Source organism: Glycine max, chromosome 9, assembly GCF_000004515.6.
Source record: "Glycine max cultivar Williams 82 chromosome 9, Glycine_max_v4.0, whole genome shotgun sequence".
NCBI lineage: Eukaryota > Viridiplantae > Streptophyta > Magnoliopsida > Fabales > Fabaceae > Glycine > Glycine max.
The window spans coordinates 46610185-46636746 of NC_038245.2; the positions used below are offsets into that span (position 1 = coordinate 46610185).

Here is a 26562-nt window from a genome sequence, read left to right on the forward strand (position 1 = left end):
AACATGATAGTTGGATTGATAATTGAGGCTCCTAAATATACCAAATAACTAATATTTATAGAAATTAATTAATATGGCTGATCAGTAAAGTTAGCTAACCTGGTCGATAGATCCAATTAATTTTATACTTGATCTATATATCCAGGTTACGTCACTAACAACTTGACTACGAAGCCAGCAAGAACAAGTTGGTGCACCATTACATTCGATAAAAAAAATGCTAAATATCTGTTTAGCTTTAAAACCTATGATAATTTTTTGTTTTAATTTTTATAAACTTTTATTAGTTTGTAATTTCTGTATTTAAAAAAATGATATAATTTTATTAGTTAGTTAATTTAAGAATAATTCGTTATGTACTAGTAATACTTTTCTAGAAACCACATCCCAATAAATTAAATGTAATTCCACGATATCCAAAGAATCGTTGAAAATTAATGATATACGAAATTGTAAAGTACTTAAATAGTCATATAATGAAAAGTCAATGCTTTGCTTTTAGTTGACTTTTGTGCTTTCATCATTTAGAAATGTCAATTTTGATCATGGTAGGAATTATCATTTATATATAATAACTAAATCATTGTTCTCGTTTCTATATTTTATTCTATGGTTCTTCTAATTAAAAAGTAATACTTCAGGAAAAAAATTTAACAAGAAAAAATATTATGTTTAAAACAATATTTTGGCGATGTGATATTTTAATTAAAAAAGAGAAATATACAAAAAATGAGTTCAAAATAATAGTTAAAAAACCCAGAAAGAAGTAAATGTAGAAGGTTATTTAATTTATTTTTACTGGAAGGTTCATAACATTTCATTAATAATAATAGCAAGAATACAATCAAGAATGTTATTAAATATATGTGGTCTAACAAGCAATCTAAACTCCCGAGCTAGAGAGTGAATAACTAATTTTACTTGTCTAGCATATATTTATTAGGAGGAAAAAAGAGTGTTATATTGCAACAATTTTTAACATATTTTTCTTAAAATACTTATTATTGTTGTTTAAAGATATTAAAAGTTATAAAATAAAAAATATTTTTTTTATACTATCATATATATACATATATTAAATTTATTAACTTTAATCATAATTATCTTTAAAATTATATTTAACATGATTTCTAATTATTGATAGGAGTGAAAATGAATTAAGTCCTTAACAGATAAATAAGTCAAACTGATGCTATATATTTTTAATTAAGATCAGAATCAGACTTAACAAAGATAACACATCCAACATATTTTTACTTTTATTGGCTAATAATGTAAAAACTTTTATATTTACAATAAATAATCATTAAACTAAAAAAATTAGATATTAGAAAACCTAGTTCAATGCATTTAATATAGAAGTCGATTAGGAAAAGAAATGAATAACTGTCACCTGTAGAAATCGTGAGGATGTTGTTTATGTAAAGGCTAGCTACTTAATCATATATATATGCGAAGTCAACTTCGCCAATCTATTGGGTAGAATTAAATATGTCCAAACTTTGATAATCCCTGATCTACGGTTTTATGTGACTGCATATGTATTCGATCGGGGATTTTGTAGTATTTGGGGGAAGTGTTGACGATTTTAATCTTCTGTTAAACATGAGGGAAAAGTAACATAGTCTTTAATTGGCGTGACAATTTATAATTAGGGGAACATGGAAGTAGACAAGAGAATGGGATAGAGGATTTTGATCCACTGATACCATAATATTTACTACCCAGTAATATCATGTTTGAAGATAGCTAGCTATGTATAGTAAAAATGCGAATTCAAATATTGAACAAGAGCACAAAAGCAATCCAAGTGATGATTGTAAGTCTTATTTACTATCTAAACATACAACAGCTAGTATATATTTCAGTAAGATTCAGACAAAATGTTACACAATATATGTTGGTCCAGTACTCCAATTTCTTAATAATGCTTTCCATCTTATTCACAAAATAAAAGCCATAAAACATGATATAAATGATCATGATCTTGCTTCTCTATTTCTATCACTAGCCATAGAACTTTCCTTAGACACAAAAAGCAAAAAGCGAAGTTCCAGCAGTGAAATTTCCAAGGTTTAATCCAACACCTATCTTATATCCATTTCCAAAATATATACACCCATCACTGACTGACATGCCACCATACACTGTCGATCCAGTCTCATAAGACCATTCAATTTTACCAGTCTTGCCGTTAATTGCGTAAATAGGCCCTTTTTGATTTGTGGATCCTGCAAAGACAACGCCGTTAGCTACAGTAACAGGACCATTAGCAGTGGCATTACTAGGGTTGGCTATGGACCACAAAATCTTGCCACTACTTGCTTCCATTGCTACCCACCCTCCACTGGTTGTAGTCTTGTTGGATGGTTTAAGAGTGAAGTTCTGGCCATCCGAATTAGCGATGTTGGTGTAGACCCTTTCTTTGTCAGTTGCTGCTCCCCAAGTTCCACCTCCTGCTAGCCCACCAGGCCCAGCTTCCTATACAAATGAAAGTTTTCAGTACACACGACATATTGCTGCATTATTCTAAAATGTAAAAGTAAGTTCTAGAGTTGGCTTTTCCATTAAAGTTTCTAGAAAACCATTATAGGCTAGAGCTGAGTAAATTGCTAAACTAATTCATCTGCTAAAAAAAACTTATGTGGATGTAATTGCTAGAAGCCAATGAGTGTATCAAGCCTATAAATAGTTCATATTGCTATATATACATGTGAATGGAGTGCCTGGGAAAGTTAGCAATAGCAACACATTCTTAAACCTCATTATTCCGCTCTTTTTGTTCTGTGTGTACATCTTGTACTGGAGCTTTTGTAATCCTTCTTAAACCTCATTAATACATACCTTTGTTTTCCAAAAAAAAAAAAAAATTGCAACACATTCTCACACGACATATTTTTTTTATAATATTTTATGTACTATTGATAAGAATTTATTGAAAATGATAAAGTTTTGTAAATTCAACTTCTTATTTAATTAATAGCGGAGAATGTGTTATTAATGCTCTTTAAGAATTATATAGTTATTTCAAGGACTTTACTAATGGAAATGTATTAAGATTTTTTCTAATTTCAATCATTATAAAACTATTACATTCCTAATATAAATTAAACTGCATTTTTTTAAAGCTATATATGATGACTCTACTATACATCTTTCTTTACTAATCACACGCTACACCCTGGTGTTATATTAAACTATCATGAAGAGTATAGCACAAAACAATGAACCCGCAAATGGATCTTGCTCCCAATATATTAGATATTGGGAAAATTATAATGATATTATTAAAACTGTTACCGTAGACCAGATGAGATTGCCGTTGTCGCGGTGCAAAGCCCAAGCAAAACCACTCTTTTGTACAGCAACAACAGTATCTTGTTTTGTTCCATTTACATCAATTGTGAGCATCATTGGTGCCTCCCCAAAATCAGCATCAGGGTTAGGACCAGGTGGACAATTAGGTGTTGACAAATTGTTGCATGAAAGGAACCACACATCATATCCTCCCAGTTGGCGGTACCATTTGATTTTTCCATCGTCCAAGTCAAGTGCAAGGATTGAATCAGAGTGATTGTCTGGTTCAACACACTCATCGGGGTGAGTGGGTTGTGTTACATTATTCTCTCTTTCTTGACATTCAAGTATGTCCAAAGGGGCAGAATACAAGTTTCCAGTGGCAATGTATATATGATTCCTTGATGCATCAATAGAAGGGCTACTTCCCCATACAGCTGCTCCAGCATATTCTCCTCTTTGTCCATGATTATCAGGCAGCATGAAGGTTTGCCACAAAATGACACCAGATTGAATATCTAGCTTTGAGAAGCTTCCCCGAAAGGTGCAACATTCTTCGGTAGTGAGTTCTTCTAGTGAAGATGCCCCAACATAATAAGCCCTGTATAAATGGAACTTCAGAGTAAACCATATTTGTACATTAATTTTTTTAAGGTGATTAATTTATGTGTGTATGTGGTTATACTTATATACCAAGATTTTAGCTGGTGAATATTCTACATATAGATGTTCATTTTTAATTTATATAATTTATAGTGAATTAATATTTGTCAATATATAAATTATTTAAATAGGTTCTATACTTGTAACCACAAACGATATAATTTTAATTCTTCAATTAATAAAGATCAAAGACATGATATATTTTTTTGTATTTATGAGATATTTACTAAAAGGCAATAAATTGTTTACAGAAATCCACTCACACTAAGGTTGCCTATTAGAATTGAAAAAAGAAGTAAACATAAAGGTGGCCATAGGGTTTTAGTGTAGCACAGTGGTGGCTTAAAGTAAAGGAAAAACGAAAGAAAAAAAGGCCAATATATGGTTTCAGAAATCCAATTTATTTTTAAATTGGTCAAAAAGATATGACTCAGTTTTTTTTTTTGGCAGCAAGATGTTAAAATAACACGGGGTTATACTAATTAGCTTAAAATAAAAATGAAAAAAAAAAATCCAATATACTTGCACGTGTTGCAAATTATCTGAATTAATTGATGCTAATTAATTAACTTATGGCCTTACTATTTGAATGGAAAAAACTATTATTCGAATGAATAAATCGAGTCCCAACCAAATTAATTTATATTAGCATTCACCCACTATATATACGAGCATTCACACAAAGTATGTTGGCCTGGTATGTTTCTAGTCCCGAATGATTTTGATTTTTGTCTTTAAAAACTTTGCTTTATTTTTTAATCCCTCTAAAATTTGAAACAACTGTTTCTAGTCTTTGTAAAATTAACAAATTTTGTTTTTATTATTAAAAAGCATTGTTATTTCTTTTTCACCACCCTCTAAAGCCAAAAATATTACTTTAGCCCCCGATGAACTTTAATTAAACAAATAAATAATTGACTAAAATATGTTTTTGATTTCTAATAAATATTAAAATTTTGTGTTTGTTTTTTAATAATTTTCTTTTAGTTGTTATTAGTTTTTAAAAAAAGACTAATAAAAAATAAAAAAAATTATCATGAATTAAATATAAAATTAATTAATTTATTGAACCTAATTAAAAAAATATTAAGTAAAAAAAATATTTTATGAGAAAAAAAAATATTTTATTAAAAAATAAATATAAAATTCAGATATTTATTAGATATTACCAGCATATTTTATTTTAGTGTATTTAACACGTTATACTAATTCAAGGTTAAAAGGAAATACTTACCCTTTGTAGTAAGTTCCAGACATGGTGACAACACTGGAGTTATGGCTGTCCAAAGGTGTCTGCCAAACTAAGTCTCCTGTTGATCTTTTCACAGCAATAACAACTGCAGGACCATATATTCCAAAAATCAGAAGGTCAACCTCTGCTATTGTTGGTGTTGCCCTAGCCACTGTCCAGTTAACACCTGCCACAAACCCCGTTGCACTTAGCCCCGTTAAATTCCCCAAGTTCTGCTTCCACACCAGCGACCCATCTTTTGCTCTTACTGCGAAAATATCCCCATTCCAACATGGAAAGTAGAGTGTGCCATCGAAAATAGCTGGAGTTGCAGTTATGTCTTTCCCAGCATAGAACTTCCACTTCAAACTTAGGTTCGAAACAGTTTCAACGCTGATCTTGTGCTCCATGCTGGCATATCTTCTGTTGTATATATTCCCACCATGGTTTAACCAATTTTCTGTCTTTTCTGTAGAGGTGAATATGTCCTAAAACCACTCAACAATTGTAAATTCAGTTTAGCACATAGGTAGTTAGTGGTCAAAATTAGGTTATGATTGGATAATTTTTCCTATAAATATCCTGAGCAAAGGAAAATACAGTGAATTTCTTCTCAAGTAATTAAAATCAACTTACGATCGATCGATCCACTCAGTTTTTTGTGATGTTAAATGAAAAAGAACTTTTATAAAGTTAAGTGTGAAAATTGCTTTTATCTTATACAGCAAATTTAATGTATTTTATCTTTTGATTCAGTTTTTTATAGGCATTTATAGAGAAGTTTATTTGAACAAAGAGTTAATATAGAAGGAAACAAATTAAAGTTAGTATGACAGCTTACATCAGAACCTTCGGATACTGAACTTGCTAGTAGGCATATTAGAATCATGGAAATAATAAAACAAGTAATTTGCTCGAATCGCGCCATGATGTTGGAAAGGTAGAGATGCACCACAGGTGTGTAATTGTAAGTTTGTAACGTTTAAGACTTTCCGCTAGCGCTTTGATATATCAGTATATATAGTTGTATGTATGAACATATGATTATTATTTTATCACATGCTTACGATAATAAATTTTAGAGAAATGCTAAAGATATACACAGGGAAATTTTATATGTATTGCATTACTTTTTACACACTAAAAGACGTCCAGGCTTCAAACAAATCAGGGATTATTAAATATGGAGATGTTTGCCGTGAAGTCTCGGCAAGGTAATTAATCGCTGTTGCTTACGAAGTTCAAAGTCAATTGATCTATATCTAAAAGAAAAAAGTCTAATGCTGAATGCCAAAAAAATAAAGTTTATACATTTTTTAAGCATGTTCAACTTTTAAGAAGCTTACCCGGTCAATATATTATTTTTTCGACCTTTCTTCTTTGTCTAGTTTTGAACGGTATCCAAAGAATAGAAAATATCAAATCAAGTTGATTAATCTGAAAAACTTATTTTCCTGATTTTTTGTTCCTCTCCGTTTATATGCCTTCGGTTATTTTATTCTGCAAAAGACTTTTTTTTTCATTCATCGATTTTTTTTTCCATTTCATCGTAGGGAAATTTCAAACATATACATTTAATTACAGGATGACCCTGGTTTTATTTAGCGTAGTTTATTGTCTCCAACTCAAACATGTCATTATTTATTATTCCAACAATTTTTTGGGTAAAAGAAAACTAAAATATAGCTTTGATTTTGATGAATGTACCCAAGAATGGGAAAATTTATGATCCTATAAAACTGGGGGCAGTGTCTATGGAGGCATGTCAATCAGCAAAGGGTGCATGTATGTGGGTCATGGATACTGTGTTGCGCTGGATCCTGCTTTGAGCTTAACCAGTGGAGCCACGCTCTTTGCTTTCTGTGTGGTGCCTAAGAACTTACGTGGTTAATGAGCGTGTGTTTGACTGTTTGCATTAGTTGTATTTTAAAAAATAATTATTTATTATTAGCCTTTCACAAAAACTTTTGGAAAATAACTCTGTTCAAAATAACGTGATTATCAAACACGTAAAAAATATAAAATGGATCCGTAAAACAGAAACTATTACTCTAGCTAGTTATAAATTTTCCTCTCTAGTGGGTTTAAAGTGATCATTTTAAATGTTTAAAAATGATCATTTTATAAATGATTGACAATTTAATATGATTACTATGCCCATTAAGTGTTTTTTCTTGAAAAATCATCAATGAAAAAGAGGAAATAGTTATTTTTACCTTGGCTTGATTGGCCCACAGTCGTCGGAATGTATTAGCTCCAGTGGCTTCTTAGCACTTGAGTTTGACTCCTTTAAAAAACTTGTTCTAAATTGCTTATCAAGTAAACATCCTTCACAGAGTTGATCAGGGTGATTAATCAATGGTAGTTCTCTTACTATCTTCTCCTTTTATAGTAAACTTAAGCATAAAAAATTTAAGTGCTCAAATTGAAGATGCTATAGCCAGGAGGGATATATATCAAAAAATCCATTAGGGTCCCTCCCTCTAATGGTAAAGATTTCAGTAATATGCATGAAGTTTAATGTTCAAAACTTATTGATGTCATAGTATATTGAAGAAAGAGTGTTTTTTTTATAAAAAAAATAGATGAGAAATTCTATTTATACCTGAATTGTACAAAGTATAAAGTGTTACATAAAGAAATAAGAGAAAATATAATATAGCATGTTATGAAAATTAAATTTATATAATATATTTAAAATCTTAAGTTTATTTAAGTTAAATCTATTTATTTTAAATTATTATAAAAATTACATGATGTATATTTATTTATTTCGACACATTCTTTCATTTGTCTAAATAATTAAATAGAGAGAAATTATTTTTTCTATTTTTTTTTAACTATATTCATCCAAATAATGAATCTTTTTCTTTTGTATTTCTTTCCTTTCTATTTTTTTTTATCTCTCTCTTTATTTCACTTTTAATCCAATCAAAATCGTAAGGGAAGCTGTGTGTGAAATAATGTTTCCTTTCTTGTATCTTTCCCTCGAAGAAGTTCCTTAAATAGAAACTGATTTGTCTAGAAATTATTGTACTCTGGTCAAACTGTCAAAATTGTCAATATGCAAAAAGAATGTTGAAAATGCGACAATATAAAACAAGAATAAATTGAGGATGTTAATTACTTTATACACATAACATCTAAACATTGAAATCACTTGTTCCATCCTGATTGTTTTAATTAAAAATGAAATCACTAAAAAATATTTTTAATTAGTATTTTTGGTCAGATATTATTTTTTTTATTAGGGTGAGGAAGCAAGAAATGAGAAAGATAGTTTTTAATATACCATAAGCACACAAAATCATGTATCTTTTAATGAATTTGTGAAAAGAAAAAAAAATATACTTGATATAAAATAAGGTATAGGTGATGTACAACGTTGAAATAGAAAAAAAAAAATCTTTGGTCGGTTTTCTGTATTTTGATTCAATCAATCACTTATTTTTTTACCTATTTTCATTCACCTTTTAAGTTCTATTTCCACCCATCTTATTCATTATTATTATTTTTTCTTTCTACCAAATAGACGACAAGTTTCTTAATTCGTGTATTGTGTAAAAAAGCAATTAGTATATAACCAAACACATAAGTTGTTGTGGGTGGTGAGAGTTTGAATACATAAATTAGATAAGAACCTAAGTTTGAATATAGATGTGAAGTAGTACGTACACTGACCCGATGTAATATGTCCCAGACAGTGATAAGTGCTGCAGGATGGTTATCCAAAGTGGTCTTCCTCACAAGCTCACCACTTGTTCTTTTGACAGCAATAACAACAGAAGGATCATAGACTCTAACAATCAATAAATCCCCAGCAACAGTGGGAGTTGTCCTTGACACAGTCCAATTTACATTGAGATCGAACAAAGCCAGTTGCATTTAGTCCTGTCAGATTCTGCAAGTCCTGCTTCGAAACAAGCGATCCATTGCCTTCTTTAACCGCATAGATGTTACCATTCCAGCTTGGAAAATAAAGGGTGCCATTATATATGGCTGGTGTTGCAGTGATATCTTTGCCTGCATTGAATTTCCACTTCAAACGTAGGTTTGGTGCTGTTTCGGGGTTGATCTTACGCTCTTTGTAAGCATATCTTCGGCTGTACAAATCTCCACCCTGGTTTAACCAGTCTTGTGATTGTTGTCCAAGACCTAAAATCAAGAAATCAATGAAATAGAAACTTAGATTAATTTTAATTCATGATGAGGTCTCCTTGAAACTATATATACAATATTGGGAATTAACGACATAGAGAAAAATGAATATCATACATGTGGCCTTGCCACATGGACTACTACTGCATGAACACAAAACAACAATAAACAAAGAACTAAGCGCATGTTGTATTTTTGGCTGTGGCTTGGAAATGGATCCTGAAGAGAGTGTGGCAACTAGCAAGATATATATATATATATATATATGGAAAACTAAACGAGACTCGATTATTTGGGAAAGAAAAATGGCCCACGCATATGGATGAGGAAAGTCAGATCCCGAAATCGTTGACTTTGATTTTAACGTTTATTAAAATAATTGTAACATTATCTTCACGCATAGACAACTCTTTTTTCACAATTATTTATATTATTAGATTAAAAAAGAGATAAGAAGTTAGTAAAGAGAAATATTAAATTCGGCATGGGATATAAAATAAAGAGAAAAAATATATTATAAAAACTGTTTTACTTCCTGTTTTAAAAATAATTTCGTGGCATTTGGACTTTATTATCGGAATTAATTCATCTTTGTTTACTTTTCTTATCTGAAGAAACAAAATGTCATACGCAAGAAATGCAACTATATGGTATATGTAAAAGAAGTGGTTAAATTACTCAGTTGTAAGTTATACTAATACTAATTACCAAATAATTATATATTTATATATATGTAATGTAATTTTTGTATTCATCTATAATTGTTGAATTATAATTATGTATCTTAATTATTTGTGTCAAATTTTATTAAAATTAAATAATTAAAAATATATAATCAAAGAGTTTTCATTTGTATATATTTTAAAAGTATGTGAATTTTGATTTTTTTTAATAATCAAAAGTGAATGCAATGAAAATTTAGTTCAAGATATATACTCTGAATAAAAAAATGGTTTAGAGAAGTGAAATATACAACCAGGGTCCAGGGGCAACGCGCGCTTACAAGTGTCTACCATCCAGGCTAATAACGAATCCAATGAAAACCTTTTTTTCAGCAATCCAATGAAAACCTCTCAACACATGACAAACTGGTCAATTTGGATGTATTATTAATATATAATATTATAAATATAATCTATATAAGCGTAGATTTTAAGATAAAGCTTTTAATAAAAAATATTAAATGATATAATATTTGGTGCAATTTATCAGGATAACAATGAATAGAATCTACTTATTGATTTCCAATTCAATCTTTTCTTTCTTTAGCTTTTGAGAAGTACAAGGCATTAACTGGTTTTGTCAATATTCCTTTTTTCTTCACGTAAACATCTATGACGGTGATACCTGCTAATCTCTACCAATATAAGACAATTTTCATGACGAAAACATCAGGTTTTGAAATTTCCTGATGTAGCTTGCAGAAAAATGTGATCTCTACCTAAAAAACTTAACTAACATAAACAATTATAATACTCGGTCCATGTTATTCATTTAAATTTATACATAATAAATATGTCTATTCCGTTTCTATCAAAGATGAATGATAGCATTCTGGCAAAATAAAAATAGGTAAAGGATTGTGGAGGAAATGAGGGAAAGTCACGAAGATGTTGCACGGTGAGAGAAATATACATCGTAAAATATGTTTTAAAACCTTGTACCCTTAATCCTAGTTTCAAATCAATCAATTTAGCCTCTATACTTAAAAAAAAAAAAAGTGGATTTAGTCCCAATTTAATCCTTCAATCATCCATATATAAGGACTAAATACACTTTAGGCACTTGATATAGCATGCTACGTGTTGGTGTCTATGGTTGCATCGTAATAGAATAGTTTTCCATGGAGCTGTACCTGATATTTCTACTGCTCTTTCGCATACACAGCACATTTCTTGGATTTGGCTCAAACACCGGGGTCCTGCTTCTCCAGTACTTTCGTTTGCTAGTTGGTGTACTAACGTACCCTTTGGATACTTTGCTGGCCTCTTTATGATGTGCCAGTTTTGGGTTACTTTCTTCGGAGTATTTGTTCTTTTAGGATGGTTTATATCTGATATGTTTGGTGCAGATTTATGTTATAGGTAGAATCTGCATTTCGTTTTGACATACTCTTCGTTGTATATTATGTGGTTGTCCCTGTTGGGTCACATTTCGTGGCCTTCTGTTATTAATAATATTTTCGATTGGTCTTTCAAAAATAAAAAACTAAATTGAAAAAAAAAATGAAAATAGGCATGCATGTATGCCTTGCAAACTGCGTTGTATAGTCCGTTGATTTTACAGCAATCTGAAGCATCAAATTTATAGTACTAGGCTTTTGTAGTAATTTCTGTAATAGATTGTCTATACTCTATAGACACTGAGCAGTTGCTCGAGTGTTACAAAAATGGAATTGAATAACTAGATTGTAGGGGGAGACAACATTAATTTATAGCTAGCTTAGCGGTTCTTTTTGTTCTAAATCTATTATTTGTGGGGTCCTATATATTTTGACATGAAATAATAGGATCTTCAACCTTAGCCACGTCAAAGAGGAAGAGAAAGCTAATGATGTGTGTTCATTTCTGGAACATAATGGTTGAGCTGATTTGTGCCACTCTTGGAGAAAGAAAATGGCAATGGTGGTTGGAGAAAAATGAAGTTTCCTGCCTCGGAATTCTTAGAGGACAAACTTTTGAAGTAGCCTGTTAAGCACCCTTTCCCATTTTGGTTCAAGGGATTGGATGAAGCCAATTGAAGATGATCCCCAAGTTTTAAGTTCAACCCTGAACCAAGAACATTCTCTGCTCCTTCTTGGTTCCCACTGTTTGATCCATTCCCCACTATTGATGAAACTGCAGCAGCTATTACTGAACGAAGACTCGGGTCTGTGCTGATTGCTTTGGTTATTGTTTCTGCCAAAGCTTCTTTGAAAGGAGTTTGGTTTGTTATGCTTTGTTGGTAGAAATTTTCTTGGAAATATGGATTTCCCTTGATAACTGGCCTAGTGGGGATTTTGTCAATTATTGGTGGTGTTGTAGTGTCACCCCCCTTACTCCAAATGGAGGGTATGAAGTTATTATCTTGTGAACAGCTGAGACTAGCTGGAGAAAATTTTAAGTTTGAAATTGATGCCATTGTTGAAGGTAAGCGATGATGGAATTGAGTTAATGAGGAGGAATTAGAAGCTGAATAAGTCATGTCTAGAGTGATTGTTGGGAACATGTGTAGTGAAGCATGGTTTGGGGGTGAGAAAACTTGTTTGGTTCTTGATTCATCAAACTGGTGACTGAAACTCAGACCACTTTGTAGTGTGGTAGGAGCATTTCCAAAAGATGCAGAATTGTGGTTTGTTGGGTGGTGAGATGTTGAAGAACCTGACAACAGCATGGAAGCAGCAGCTGAAGTGGTTGAAGCCATGGCTGTGGCTGAAACTGGAAGAGGGTGGTTATGAGTTCCTTCATATGTGGTGATTAAGATGGACAAGTCCTCAGCACACCTTTGCACCTGAAGTCATTCATGTATTAAATTTTGGGTATTAATATTCAATAACAACTGCTTCAATTTCTACATACAACAATAATAATGCATATTCTAGTTTAACTTATATTCTATTTTTACACAGATATTCAATAGGAAATCACCAATTTACCATGTTATCTTATGATATGATGATAAAAAAAAAAAATTGATTCATAAAAATAATTTAAATTGATGACAAAGTATATAATTAAACTATACGTATATACCTGCCTCCTGACTGGGCAAGTTGGTGCAACTGTGCAACGATAGTATGCCCTTGGACAAGGATTCCTCTTTGCTATCTTCTGTCCATATTTCCTCCACTGGCATCCATCATTCATCTGTTTGAAAGGCATACCACTAGATATTAGACAATATATATATATATAATCCATTAAAATATCCTAAAATACAAAAATAAAAATATACATGCATGATTGGCTGTTTTCATAAATACTACTAAGAAAAATATTGCTTTGATTTCACTTTATTACTGTTTGCAAAACTTATTTTATGTACAATTTCTTATAAAAAAAACAAAGCAATATTATTATAATTATTTATCAATAAAAAAAAGTAAAAACAAAACATTTTCTATAACGAAATTAAGATGTCATTGTTCTTCTTTGATACTAACCGTGGGAGTATCACATCTAGCTCTCACAGATACCCTGGCTCTCTTGGCTGGCATTTGATCTGACATGTCATCATTTACATTTATCACTTTTGCTGATTGATTTGTTGACAATGTTACCTCTTCTTCCGCTTCCTTTGGTTGTTCGGAGCTGTTCATGGGACTAAAATCAGACACAACCTCCATTGACAAAAGGTGTTTGGAGTCTAATCCAAGTGTAAGGTTGGGTCCAACATCTTCTTTTAGTTTGTTGGAGTTTCCAATTCTTGCTTCCTTCTTAGGCACCATTGGACTCCTTCCAAGGCAAAGTGACACAAGCTCTTCAGTTTCATGATCATGGCAAGTAGAAGAATCAGCTAAACCCTTCTTTGAAACATCTTCGTGATGGATGTCAAAGAAACGGAGTTGAAGGGAGTGGTAGTCCTTTTCTACTCTTTCCAGCATCATCTTCAATCTCTCATTTTCTTCCTTCACCTCACCCATCTCAGTTTTAGCAGATTTGATTTTTTCTTCCTAGATTTCAAAACAGTAATAACAATAATCAGCTATTTGATTCCTGAAATTTTTACTCACTGACTCTAGCACAAGAAAATTATCTTTCAAAGACAACGAATAAGTTTAAATTATAGGAAAAGTTTTTGTTTTATTTTTCACTCTTCCATATTCTTCATGCCAAACTACAGTGTGGTTTGTTCATACAATTCAATTATTGCTTGGTCTATTTAATATTTGCATTACATGAACAGAAATATTTCTATATTTTCATCAAATTCTGTAAATAAAAATTTTATTGATTGATTGATGTGATGTAAAGAAATCCTAAGATATATCACGCTGAAAAAAGTATTCAATTAAAGTTAGAAAGCTGTCTATATCTTGTTAATTAAAGATATATTCATGAATATAAGGTAGAGAAAATTATTCAGAAACAGTATGGGATGCACATGGAAAGAATTAAATGGGAAGGGCAAGGAGTATACCTTTGTTACTCTCTTCTCTTCTATCTCATCTGGACCACTAGGACCAGAAATTTTTGACATGGCCTCAATTATTACTATTTCTCTGGTAGATCAGAGCTCCCTCAATATCACACACATATATATATATACAACACATACCCTCTTATAGACCAATCAACTACGAGCTAGACACGGTATAAATATAATTAAACAAATACAAATCCCAGAGTTCTCTAGCTACCATTAAGCAGCCAGCCCCCTTCAAATGTCAACACCAAATTGGTAGTAAGATAATATTTGTAGGACTTATTATTATTATTACGGTTAAATTAATTATATGATCACCCAAATCTGAGTCATAAATGAGGTTGAAAATGAGAATTTTGGCACACAAGTTGTGCATTACTTAATTTGATGGTTGAAGCTTGGTACTCATGAGAGGACGTATGTCACATGGGGTATGTGGTCAAAGTTGCAACATGGAATAAACCAGTTATTAGCCCTGGCAGCGAGTGAGAGGACCTCTGAATCTTTGTCAATGGTGTAGACTGTAGCCTTATTACGCGGTCCACACGCTGCATGGTTGTTAACTATTGCTCTTCTGTCCACCTACTGTGCCATTGACCTGCTGCTTCCTGTGAATGCATTGTAACGATGGATAATTAAAATATTTTATACTATCATTTGTGTACAAGTTGATTATACAATTAATAGTAGTTATTGTATTCATCTTTTCCATGTCCTTCTGAAATTGTTCAAATGTTTATTATTAGGAAATAAATAATTTGCTAGGTACAGTTATTATATACTCTCTTTTTGTCCCAAAATAAATGTTATTTTAGGTTAGAATGTTTTGTACAAGAAAATTTTATAAATAGATAAAAAAGAATAGTAATTCTACAAAATTAATCTTATTTAATAAATAAAAGAAAATAATATTAATATTAGAAAAAAATAAAAATAACATTTATTAGGAATATTGATAAAAAAAATAATTACGTAAAAAAGTTAAATATTATATTTATTTTATGATAATTTTTTTCTCTTATTTTAGAACCGAGGGAATATGTTTAAGAGTTATTTCATCTAAATTGGATTAATATTTAGAATACATACACTATATAAATGGTAGGGTAATTGGTTTTTATAATAATTATTTTTAATTGATTAAAAAAGTAAAAAACTTCTATAATGACATTATTGTAATGCATGCCTACAAAAACTCTAATATTTATTATATCTATATTATATTCTAAAAATCTGTTACTATACTATATATTTAGGGACCATTTTACATTATTTCAGTTGTAGTTGATTGAATACCACTTCATTATTAGTATAAAAATAAATGGGAATTTAAAAATACTTATTATTTATGCCTCAAACAAAATGTTTTTTTTTTTTGCTTAAAATGATTTTCCAATGTTAATTACTTACTTTCATATAAAAAAAAACTTTTTATTAATAAATGTAATTTATTGGGCATAAAATATGCTCATTCAAAGCCTGATCATACAATATGAAGAAATAACTTACCAAGTTTTCAAAGGTCGCGCAACAAACAAGGGGTCAGCACAATTGCTAAATTAAATTGAATTTTCGGTCCTTAATTACTGTCACGGTTACATTTGACTAACTTGATCCTTTTAGAACTGCGAGTAGTCCCAAAGTGTGTGTCTCGGGATCTGAGTGTTGCGTATTACCCTTCAATATATTTAGATACCAAATGTCAGAAAATGACAGATATATACAGGTGATGTGATATAATAAAAGTAGGAAAAACATAAAGAAAACATCAAACTAAATATTATCATTATTAAAATGTTGTCTGAAACATATTTAAAATAATTTAGATGAGATAGTTGGATTATAAAACATATAATGGTAATGTGATAATTAATTAATTAATCCATGGTGTGAATGCATACATTCATACAGGAATGCATCGGTTAGCCATTAAGTAACGTACTTCAATGGGTTTTTTAAGGCTTGATTAGATTAAATAACTTAAATTACATTCCCCAATTCTAGTTGGCAACCAAACATAATTACACTAGTATAATATTTGTTACTGGCTTCAGGCATTGGGAGCTTGTGTGTGAAATTCCGAACTATGACAAAGGGTCATACATATTTTGACACCTTAATATTTCTACCATATAGGCATATATAGGATATTAAGGCGCCTCTTCGAGCTGTGTAGGTTCTTCAGATTGGAGGTCAAGTAATATTCACTTATGTATCAACTGTTTTACCATTTCCACTGTGCAGTTTTAATTTTTTATTTTATTTTATAGAATCGGTCTTGTTCAAACCCAACGGTCACCACTATTACTTGTCAAAGGGTTACCATGTACTATTGCACCTTTTCAACTACTCTAAGTAATTGTTAATTATTACCTTATAATAGGCCAAAAAGTAAGCCTAATCCCTCTGTTGCAAGACTTATTCGATGCTTGAACTTGATGCTGCAAAACTAACACAATCAATTAACTCTTATATAATGTTTATTGGACAAATTTAATTCCAAATAAATTTCGACTTTGAAACTGTTTTGGAAAAAATTTCACCATAAATTGTAGACTTTAACTTGATGCTGCTAAACATTTTTTTAAGAATGCAAAACTAACACGATCAACTAACTCTTATATAATATTTACTGGATAAATTCTATTTTTTGTTCTTCTAAATTTTTTAAATTCGAATTTAGTCTCCAAAAAAACTTTGTTCTACTTCAGTCCTTCAAAATAAAATAAAACATTTTATTGTTCATCCAACATGCTAATTAACATCATTAGTGCCATTGCGTACATGGCAAATAGACATTCACGTTTAATGAGTCAATTAGTATTTTTTTTAACGAGGGATTGCCATATCATTAAATTGATATGCATAACCATTTTTAAAAGAACAAATTAGGAAACGCTAAATCACGAACTATGAACCCTAGAATTTTCAAACTACCTTTGTCAAAGAAGGTTGTCATGCAGGCGTGATCGCAGGTGTTTGGTGTAGCTCTAGCTAGTCTCGTTGTTGATCTCGTACAGAGGGAAATGAATAGTTCATCATCATGTTTTTGTGGAGGAGAGTAGCAGGTTGGAGATCTTCTACCTCTTCAACGCTTAATCACAAACTATGAACCCTAGAATTTTCAATTAGTAATGTTGACTGAATAATTATAAATCCTCCCACACTATCCTCTTATACAATTTTTCCTACTATCCTTGTATTTATTTTTTATTCAATACTTACTATTAGAGGTAATATGAGGATTTGTAAGATGATTTAGTAGGAGGATATAGCATTACTCATGTTGATTATTTCAAATAGTGTGAGGATAGAGAATTTTGGAGATGTGGAAGCTAGGAGGTAAGTGTTAGTTTTTTTTTTTTTCTGTTGGTGTGGGCGAAACTTGAAGACAACTCAGAGCTTTGTTTCTGCTAGCATGATGTTGCTATTTCTAATTTTTATCCCCTTATTTTTTAAAATTTATGATTTTAATCTTCCTAATTTTAATTGAGACATTTAATTCTCACTTTTAATAATTTTAGGATTTTATTCTTTCATTTTTTAATTAAAATATTTAATCTTTCACTTTCAAAAAAACCTACAATTTTAATCTTTGTATCCAATTTTAAATATTAATTTATATACTTTATAAACATTAACCGATACATGTCTATTTATTATTCAAATAATAAATATTTTTTAAAATTATTTAATTGCTAACAAGTTTAATTTATTAGAAATAAAAAAAAAGTTCACACTCAAATATGAAAATAAAAAGAGGAACTAAAATAACAGATTTAAAAAAAATTGGGAAAAAATACCCCAATTAAAAAAATAAAAGAGACTAAAATTGTGAATTTCTAAAAATAAGAACAAAATATCTCAATTAATAGAAAACTAAAATCAAAAATTTAAAAAAATAAGGAGACAAAAATTACATTTTAGAGTTTGTTTTATTGTTTAGAGATCCTCATGATAAATTCATATTTGATGAATTTATGTGCTTGGCTTCATTATTTAATAAAGAGAAAAGGAGTTATAAGAAGCTATAAAAACAACAGAAATATTACTATAGTTTTACGTTATAGTATTAAATAAACACATACTTACAATAAATTAATATATTCAGTTGCATATATTTTAATAAATTGATAAATAAAGCAATACACACACACACACACATATATATATATATATAAAATTTATATCATCAATTATTATTTTAAGTAAACTAGTATGAATTATACTACATTTAATTATATATCTAAAAATATTGATTTTTAATTATTATTTTCATAGAATATATTTTAACGTAATCAAATTAAAAAATTATATATATATATATATATATATATATATATATATATATATATAACTAAAATAGAATAAAACAAATATTTAAAATATATTTGAAAATCTTTTAAAAAAAACTAACGGTAATATTAAATTAAATGAACTAAACTTTATATTTTGATATAAGAGGAAAATAACAATATAATACTCGCATCTCTAGGGGAGAGTAATGTAATTTATTATATATTTTAACTTATGAGAAGAGAGAACAATATAATAGTCTCATCTAGATGGGAGTGTAATTTACTTTAACAGTATTAAATTAAATAGATTAAACTTTGTATTTTAATATTAGTCCATTTGCCTGTGTCTTGAGCAGGACCTTTTATATTGAATGTAAATACAAGAAGGAAAAAAATAGAGATAATGAGTACAAAAAATATGTAAAAATTGTTAATGTTTATTGGATATATATAATACTCAAGAACAAAAAACACGCGATTAAATATGTAATAGAACACAAAATGAGCCGTAATTAAGTTAAGCATTACATCAACATATTTAAAATAAATGAGTAATTCTTTATTTTATTTTTTCTAATAATAAGATATTCTCACAATTAAAATCATGAAATTAATTATTCAAAAAAAATATCGGTTAAGGATAAACTTATCTCCTTAAATGTATTGCTCTATTCACATATATACATAATCATAATCATGTGTCAAATCTCACATGTGGTTAAAAGGACACAACTTACTTGTACCATACCATATGAGTAGTAAATATTTTTATTAGTGCTTAAAAGGACAAAAGCTACTTGTCCACTTTTACCACACCATATGGGTAGTAGATACTTTTATTAGTACTTTAATATTTAAAGTTTGCGCATTTAAAATATTGCAACATATATTAGATTAATAACTTTTCAAATATAATTTTAAATATTTTTATTAGTATTATAATATTTAAAATATTTTTAATGTCAACAGTCAAGGTCAAGCATTTTTTGAAAAATGTCAAATACAATTTTTTGAAGACTTTTCAATTATTGAATTTCATTATCACTAAATAGTTTAATGCTAAAAATAGAATATACTCCATTTGAAGATAGTATTTCATATGTTCCAAAATAAGTGTGATTCTTAGGTTGTTTTTACATAAATTAAGAAAAGTTAATAAATAAATAAAAAGTATTGATAGTTTTATAAAACTAATTTTATTAAATAGATGAAAGATAATAATATCAATATTATATTAAAAACTAAAGTGATATTTATTAAAAGTATGAATAAAAAATAATTAATATTACATTAAAAATAGATATTTATTTTGAAATTATTTTTTTCTCGAATGCAACTCTTTATCTTGGATATTATTACCTATCATAATGAATACTTTTCAATGATTCATCAAACAATAAAGTGTAATTACCAAAAATATTCATCCATTTGAAAAAAAAATACATTAAATGATTGCTAAAAATAAAATACATTAATTCTAATAATAAATAATTTTAAATAACCCATTAAATTAAACAATAAATTTTAGATTGGAAAAAATATTCAAACAATACTATTTTGTTTTGTTTTAAACAATAAAAATATTTTATTTTATTTTTCATATAATATTAATATTTAAAAATTAAAAATATTAAATGTAATAAATGAATGAACATATTCAAAAGAAATTTAATTGTAAAAATAATTTTCTGTTTTGACTTTTGTTATTTTTAATAACTAACACAATAAATGTAAATAAATAAATGTATCATGATTAGTAAATATGAAGACTTTTCAATGATTCATCAAACAATAAAGTGTAATTACCAAAAATATTCATCCATTTGAAAAAAAAAATACATTAAATGATTGCTAAAAATAAAATACATTAATTCTAATAATAAATACTTTTAAATAACCCATTAAATTAAACAATAAATTTTAGATTGGAAAAAAATATTTAAACAATACTATTTTGTTTTGTTTTAAACAATAAAAATATTTTATTTTATTTTTCATATAATATTAATATTTAAAAATTAAAAATATTAAATGTAATAAATGAATGAACATATTCAAAAGAAATTTAATTGTAAAAATAATTTTCTGTTTTGACTTTTGTTATTTTTAATAACTAACACAATAAATGTAAATAAATAAATGTATCATGATTAATAAATATGTATTCACATAAAAAAAAAACATTAAAACCATTAGAAACCAAAAACTTTCAATGAAACCCTAGCTACAATTGGATGCTTGTACATGGCGGCTCATTAAAAACCACCAACCCTTAAGTTTGCGGCGGTTCATAATTCTTCTATAAAAGGACCCATTGAAGCTTTGTCAAAAACCCTAACCCGCATATCCTACCTATCCCTTCAGCGCCGGAAAGAGGCAAAGTGTGGTGAGGAAATGTGGAGGTGCGCATTGCTCATGGATTTTGTGGATCTGCTTTCACCAGATCCACCCCTAAATTCACCTGCTTAGTTAGATCTCACGTTTCTAGAATTTTTTAATTTTTTTTTATATAAGCCTCTTCTGTTTATCACCAATCTTAACTTTTCCATGTTTCCTTCCCATTGGTATTTAATCACTTTGCCCTTTGCTTTCACTTCAATTTCATTTCATTTTGAACTCTTATCTATTACATCTTTGAAACTATTCCTTGAAGTTTTTTTATATATAAAGAATTAATAATTGTAAATTTTATGTGGATGTTTTGTTTTACTTGAGCAAAATTGTTTTTGGTGTTGGCCGGTGGCGTAGATTGAGTGCTTCAATACTGATTTTATCACCAATTTCTTTCCAACTCGTTCATACACTATTGCAGATCAGGTATGAGGACTTTAATAACACCTTTTTGGCTTGTTTCTTATGCATATGTATATGGACAAGTCTGTGTTACATTTGTATGGTGACTATTGATTCTGCCTTATGTTATTTGCTATTGGGTCTTTAGGTTGCTATACTTAATTCCGCTATATAAACATGTCATTGCAGCCTATGTTGCAGCCATAGCAGTCCTTCCTTCACAAAATGTCTATGGTGGTAGGCAAAATACCTGCCACATACACCATTCTCTCATGGTGCCGCCATTTAACAACACTATTAGAGGGGGCCTGGGTAGTTTGCACGAGTTCTTTTTTCTTTTCCACTTTGATGTGAAATGAGGTATACAAATCCTACAATTGGTTATTATATTTTCTTTGGGGATTATTTTATATCATGGCATAGTGGCAAGGCATGATGCTTTTTTTTCCTTGAAGCTGATATGATAATTATTTTTAGATAAATTTGTTGGTGAGTAAAGACTATAGACATTCAAATTTATGTGTATTCTACGTATTTGTTATGCCTATAATCTATATTCGTCTAATTTCAATTTGGCAGAACATTCTCAAATTGGAAATTCGACATGTTTACAGATTTTTCCCAAGAAGAAGATTTTGTTGTATATTGTGACTATGTGACTCGTTAGCATATAATATGTACGATGATTGTATACCTTGAGAGAATTAATTGGGTAACTTGATCATCTGCATTTGTAAATGTTTCTCAAATTCTTGTTGTCTGAAATTATGAAGATTTATTAGCACGCATGTACCATTTGATTGATTATGTAATTTATATTTAAACTATTTTCTATGTCTACACCTGAGACGAGCAATTGTACAATTTTCAATTCGGTCTAATTTATAACTTGATTTTTGTATCTGTTGTGTTGTGATATACTGAGTTGGATGTATATCTTTTATCCCTGTTTGATATGTTATGTTCCTATATATGCTCCATTTGCGCTTGAAGAGCCTTCTTATTCTAGTTATCATCATGCTTAATCCAATGTTCATCCACCTTCAATTCCTTTGCCCAACTACCACTTTAAAAATGATTTGGAGCATGAATTGAAACGAGTTCTCTTATTATAAAAATATTTGTCCCCTTATGAATTGAAACAATCCTCCAGTTGGTTGCTAACTTCTCCAATTTTTTTATTTATTGTTTTCCTTTCTTGGGTTGAAGTTGTTCAATTACATCAATTTTCAATTTCTTATGCCATCACTGGAAAGAAGGAATTTGCAACACTTTGTTCTAAAAGTTAATTAAAGATTAAGTAACAAGTTTTAGCTTCCACAGCATAAACATTACACAAATGAAATCAATCAGAACAAATTTGGAACCCCACTAATATAAGCATACACAGGTTTAGCAAACTTCATAGGAAGATGACTAATTTCTTGCATCCTATACTCTTAATTTTAGTAGATACTCTAAATGGCCATCCAGTTAGCATATTCAATTCCTTTCGGTCTATTTGTTTCTTTTGCTTCATAAATTATTTTATAAAGCAAGTTGTTTCCTTTTCTTCTTCCTTTATTTTTTTTCATACTAATTTCTGTATTTTTTTGTGTAGGTTACTGATGAAATAAGGACAGAAGTGAAGTATCAACGGATTTTCTGGAACAACTGGTACATAATTTTGATATAATCCCAGTTTCACTTAGTTTTGATTCTTATTGGTCTAACCAAAGATCACTGGTATTGATCAATGAACATAAGTAATTTACGAGCAAGAAAAAGATGTACCTTCTTTTTGACTTTGTACCAATGTCAAGAGATAAAGAGGACAGAAGATACACTTTTTACTTTCACTGTATTCATTTGAATAATATACCGTCTTATTAAATACTTTTCAAATACGATTAGGTATGGTATTGATATTTTGCATCTTATATTTTTATTCATAGACAATTAATATGAATAAAACATCTTGAAAATCCAACAAATACAATGTATTATTTCACAAAAGTAAATGCATTATATATCTTCTCATATTATAAATTAAACCATAATAAATTCATTATAAGACATTATAATTAAGTCAAATAACAAAAATCAGTTTTTGTTTCAAAGACAAATAAATATTTGTGCAACAATTTTTAGATAAATAAAAAATTGTATTTATCGTGTTTTTATAATATTTTATTCAGTCACAAAAAAATTAAAAAATATTGGATATAAAATATTAATATTTTACTATATTTGAAAATTATTTAATAACATATATTTTCCTAATGAATAGAGTGAAAAAAAAAGTGTATATTCTGTCTTTCTTTCTCTTGCCATTTCTACAAGGCCAAGAAGATTGCTTCTCGTAAATTACTTATATGTTTGCAAAAGTTGAATTCAATGTGAAAGGGAATCACAAATATCACCTATATACCTCTTTTCATTTGGAGAGAACTTGTGAGCATAACTATCTGGAATAAATTTTTTTGGATAGAACCAAATCAATTCCATGACACCTAGGACAAGAAGGTACGTAACGATCTTACACAACAAATATTAGTTTATGTGTTTGTTAATCATTGTGCATATATATATATATATATATATATATATATATATATATATATATATATAAAATCAGATTTAATGACTTACACCAAATCTCGTATGTTGAAATTAATTAATCTAACTGTTAAAACTGTTTGGTTTAAAATTAAAAAAGAAAACTTGAGTAAGTAACTGACTTTTTTTATTTTATCATATCTACATTCAGCTTTTTGAAAATTCTTTTCTTTATCCCTAATTTCATTCAATTTTGAAGCTTGTGCAACAATGCTGAATATTGAATCAATTGAAAGAGTAATTGAATAATTTCAATTGGCTTCAAGCAATTAACGTGAAATCAATCAAAAACGTTGTACCAAAAAGAAATAAGAAAAACAACAACGAGAAAAAAAAGCTTAGACATATGATTAACATAAAAAATTTAATTACACGGATCAATCTAGCTTAAAAAATTTATCACTTTATGTGAATCGATTGGCTTAAAACGTGATTGACATACCCTTTTATGTAATTGCCCAAAATTTTCCAACCAATGAGATGTTGTTAGACAATTCAATTAAATCAACTCTGTACCCTTTTACCAAATTATAAAATCAATTGGAACTCAATCATCCTAGTTTATTCTGGATTTTTCTTCCTTCAAATTATTATGTTATGAAATTCATCTAAAAGATCCCCCTCAGCCCTCCCATTTTGGTATTTTCGGTCACAACCTATGGTTATGTTTTGAAATTGGGATTGTCTTTCACGCTTCAAACAATTGTTCCAGCAGTCACAATAATTGGGATTGTTATACGGGCTTAAGAAATTTTGTCATTTTGGTGGGGGAAAAGAATGAAGAGAAAGATTTAGTCAATCATGTGTTCAATTTTTTAAATATTTTTAACAAAAATATTAGAGGCCGTAGGATTAATTTGTTCTAATGATTCAGATTTGGTATAAGATTTTAAATTTACACCTAGGGTAAATGGATTATATATATATATGTATTAGTAACCAACATCATAATCTTTGGGAAAAAATCAATGAGTTCCTTTCTTTTATTAAGTTTACCTTAGGAATATTATAATAATCTATCATTCAATTTAAAAATTAATTTTTCCTCTTCAGTCACCCGCTTTAAATTTTCCAATTCTCTTCTTCTCTAGCTCTCATGGTCTCAAAACCATTAAATTATTCAATGAGTTCCTTTCTTTTATTCAGTTAACTTCTAGTTTTTTTTACTAGTTGAAAATTTCATTTGGTTGTTTACTAAATTTTTTTTAGTAGTTTTTAATATTTTTTAAAAATATTATTTGAAATAACATTTTTAAAAATGTTAGTTTCTAGTTTTTATATTTTATTTCTTTTTTATTCTTAATGCATTTATGAAATTTCCTGCTTATCTTTTTTTAAATAAATCAAAATTTTATTATTTTTGTTTTTATATTCATTCATATGTTTGTTGTCTCCTTTTTTCTCCAACATGCAGATCCTCTCATTTGTTTCACAACGTGCATACTAATTTTTTTTTCTCCAAGGTAATGGTATTTTTATTTTTTATTTTTACTCCCCATATTATTCACTAACATTAAATTATTCAAACTCTCTTTCTTTTTTAATTAATTTAATGGTAGATTTAATGTTGGTGAGAGAAGAAAGAGAGTGTTGGAAAATTTAATTTTAGCGAAAGATGAGAGAAAAAATAATTTTTAATTGAATGGTAGAATTACTATAATATTCTTAAATTAATAAAACAAAGAAGTTCGTTGATTATTTTTTTTCAAATATTATGGTGTTGATTAAATGAAAGGCCTCTCTTAACCAATCCTTCTAAATAATAAACTTGTACGTTGTCAAAGAAAACAAAAGCAAGGAAGAGATATACCTTCTTTTTGGCATATAACCAGTGACAAGATTGAAAGAGGAATAGAAGACACACCTTTCTTTTTATTGTATTCATTTAGAATTATGTATCTAATTAAATTCTTTTCAAATACGATTAGCTATTGGTATATTGCATCCTATATATATAGTTATGTTTCATGACAATATATATAATATTAAAACACTATGAAAACCTGATAAATGTAATTTATTATGTATCAAATATTTTGTGGCACTTTGTCACAATACTGATATACTAAATTCGATTACTTTTTGTCAAATTCTGTAACCGTACTGATTAATCTTCTCTAGTTGTTTCAAATCATCAAAAAATATTAGGTAAATATTAAATTAGTTTCTAAAAAATTCATCTGAAAATATAATTTTTTGAAGAAAAAAAATCACTAGCCCAAAACAAATACTGTTGTTAAATATATTATAATAAATTGCATTTTTCAAATTTTTATAATATCGTATCCCTATTGTCAGAATTAAAATAAAATAAAAAGATGCAAAATATTAATATTTAACTGAATTTGAAAAATATTTAATAAGATGTATGTATTCTTTATGAATACAGTAAAAAAGGAA

At 28.8% G+C, this 26562-nt stretch overlaps 2 protein-coding genes and 1 long non-coding RNA gene across 10 annotated transcripts; 1 reads left to right on the top strand and 2 right to left on the bottom strand.

Annotated features, from left to right (window-relative positions):
* Positions 1–1814: 1814 nt before the first annotated feature.
* LOC100791552 (polyvinylalcohol dehydrogenase) lies at positions 1815–9219 on the bottom strand. Of its 6 annotated transcripts, none has more exons than XM_041005143.1 (5): positions 8873–9010; positions 7408–7519; positions 5195–5679; positions 3301–3898; positions 1815–2481 (listed from the first exon to the last, which is right to left on the bottom strand). In XM_041005143.1, the coding sequence occupies exons 3-5, from the start codon at positions 5599–5601 to the stop codon at positions 2026–2028; spliced, it is 1461 nt and encodes a 486-aa protein (XP_040861077.1). In that variant the 5' UTR covers positions 5602–5679; positions 7408–7519; positions 8873–9010; the 3' UTR covers positions 1815–2025. The 6 variants fall into 6 exon arrangements, with proteins under 6 accessions (XP_040861077.1, XP_040861078.1, XP_040861075.1 ...); XM_041005144.1 differs by having other exon boundaries at positions 8867–8982; XM_041005141.1 differs by lacking the exon at positions 7408–7519 and having other exon boundaries at positions 8873–9219.
* Positions 9220–11667: 2448 nt separating this feature from the next.
* On the bottom strand, positions 11668–14697 carry LOC100792084 (WRKY transcription factor 72B). Its single transcript, XM_003533499.5, has 4 exons — positions 14468–14697; positions 13491–14000; positions 13081–13194; positions 11668–12838 (listed from the first exon to the last, which is right to left on the bottom strand). Exons 1-4 carry the CDS (start codon positions 14525–14527, stop codon positions 11897–11899), a joined length of 1626 nt encoding a protein of 541 aa, XP_003533547.1. The 5' UTR covers positions 14528–14697; the 3' UTR covers positions 11668–11896.
* A 6316-nt stretch (positions 14698–21013) lies between these two features.
* On the top strand, positions 21014–26160 carry LOC102669244 (uncharacterized). 3 transcript variants are annotated; one of them, XR_005886426.1, is made up of 3 exons: positions 21023–21924; positions 23165–24069; positions 25577–26160. It is a non-coding gene; the product is annotated as an uncharacterized lncRNA (long non-coding RNA). The 3 variants fall into 3 exon arrangements; XR_416122.4 differs by lacking the exon at positions 25577–26160 and having other exon boundaries at positions 21039–21588; positions 21754–21924; positions 23165–23437; XR_005886425.1 differs by lacking the exon at positions 25577–26160 and having other exon boundaries at positions 21014–21924; positions 23165–23437.
* Positions 26161–26562: the final 402 nt, after the last annotated feature.

What these genes read in the sequence shown, in the direction of transcription:
- LOC100791552 (XM_041005140.1), bottom strand. Translation starts at nt 9,076, where the DNA reads ATGCAACTGGCTTTGTTCGATCTCAATGTAAATTGGACTGTGTCAAGG. An exon ending in ACATATTACATCGGGTCAGT is followed by an intron (nt 5,680 to 8,866) that starts GTACGTACTACT and finishes GAGTGGTTTTAG; the next exon opens with GACATATTCACCTCTACAGA. An exon ending in TCTGGAACTTACTACAAAGG is followed by an intron (nt 3,899 to 5,194) that starts GTAAGTATTTCC and finishes CCATTTATACAG; the next exon opens with GGCTTATTATGTTGGGGCAT.
- LOC100792084 (XM_003533499.5), bottom strand. Translation starts at nt 14,527, where the DNA reads ATGTCAAAAATTTCTGGTCCTAGTGGTCCAGATGAGATAGAAGAGAAG. An exon ending in AAGAGAAGAGAGTAACAAAG is followed by an intron (nt 14,001 to 14,467) that starts GTATACTCCTTG and finishes TTTGAAATCTAG; the next exon opens with GAAGAAAAAATCAAATCTGC. An exon ending in CTTGCCCAGTCAGGAGGCAG is followed by an intron (nt 12,839 to 13,080) that starts GTATATACGTAT and finishes GAATGACTTCAG; the next exon opens with GTGCAAAGGTGTGCTGAGGA.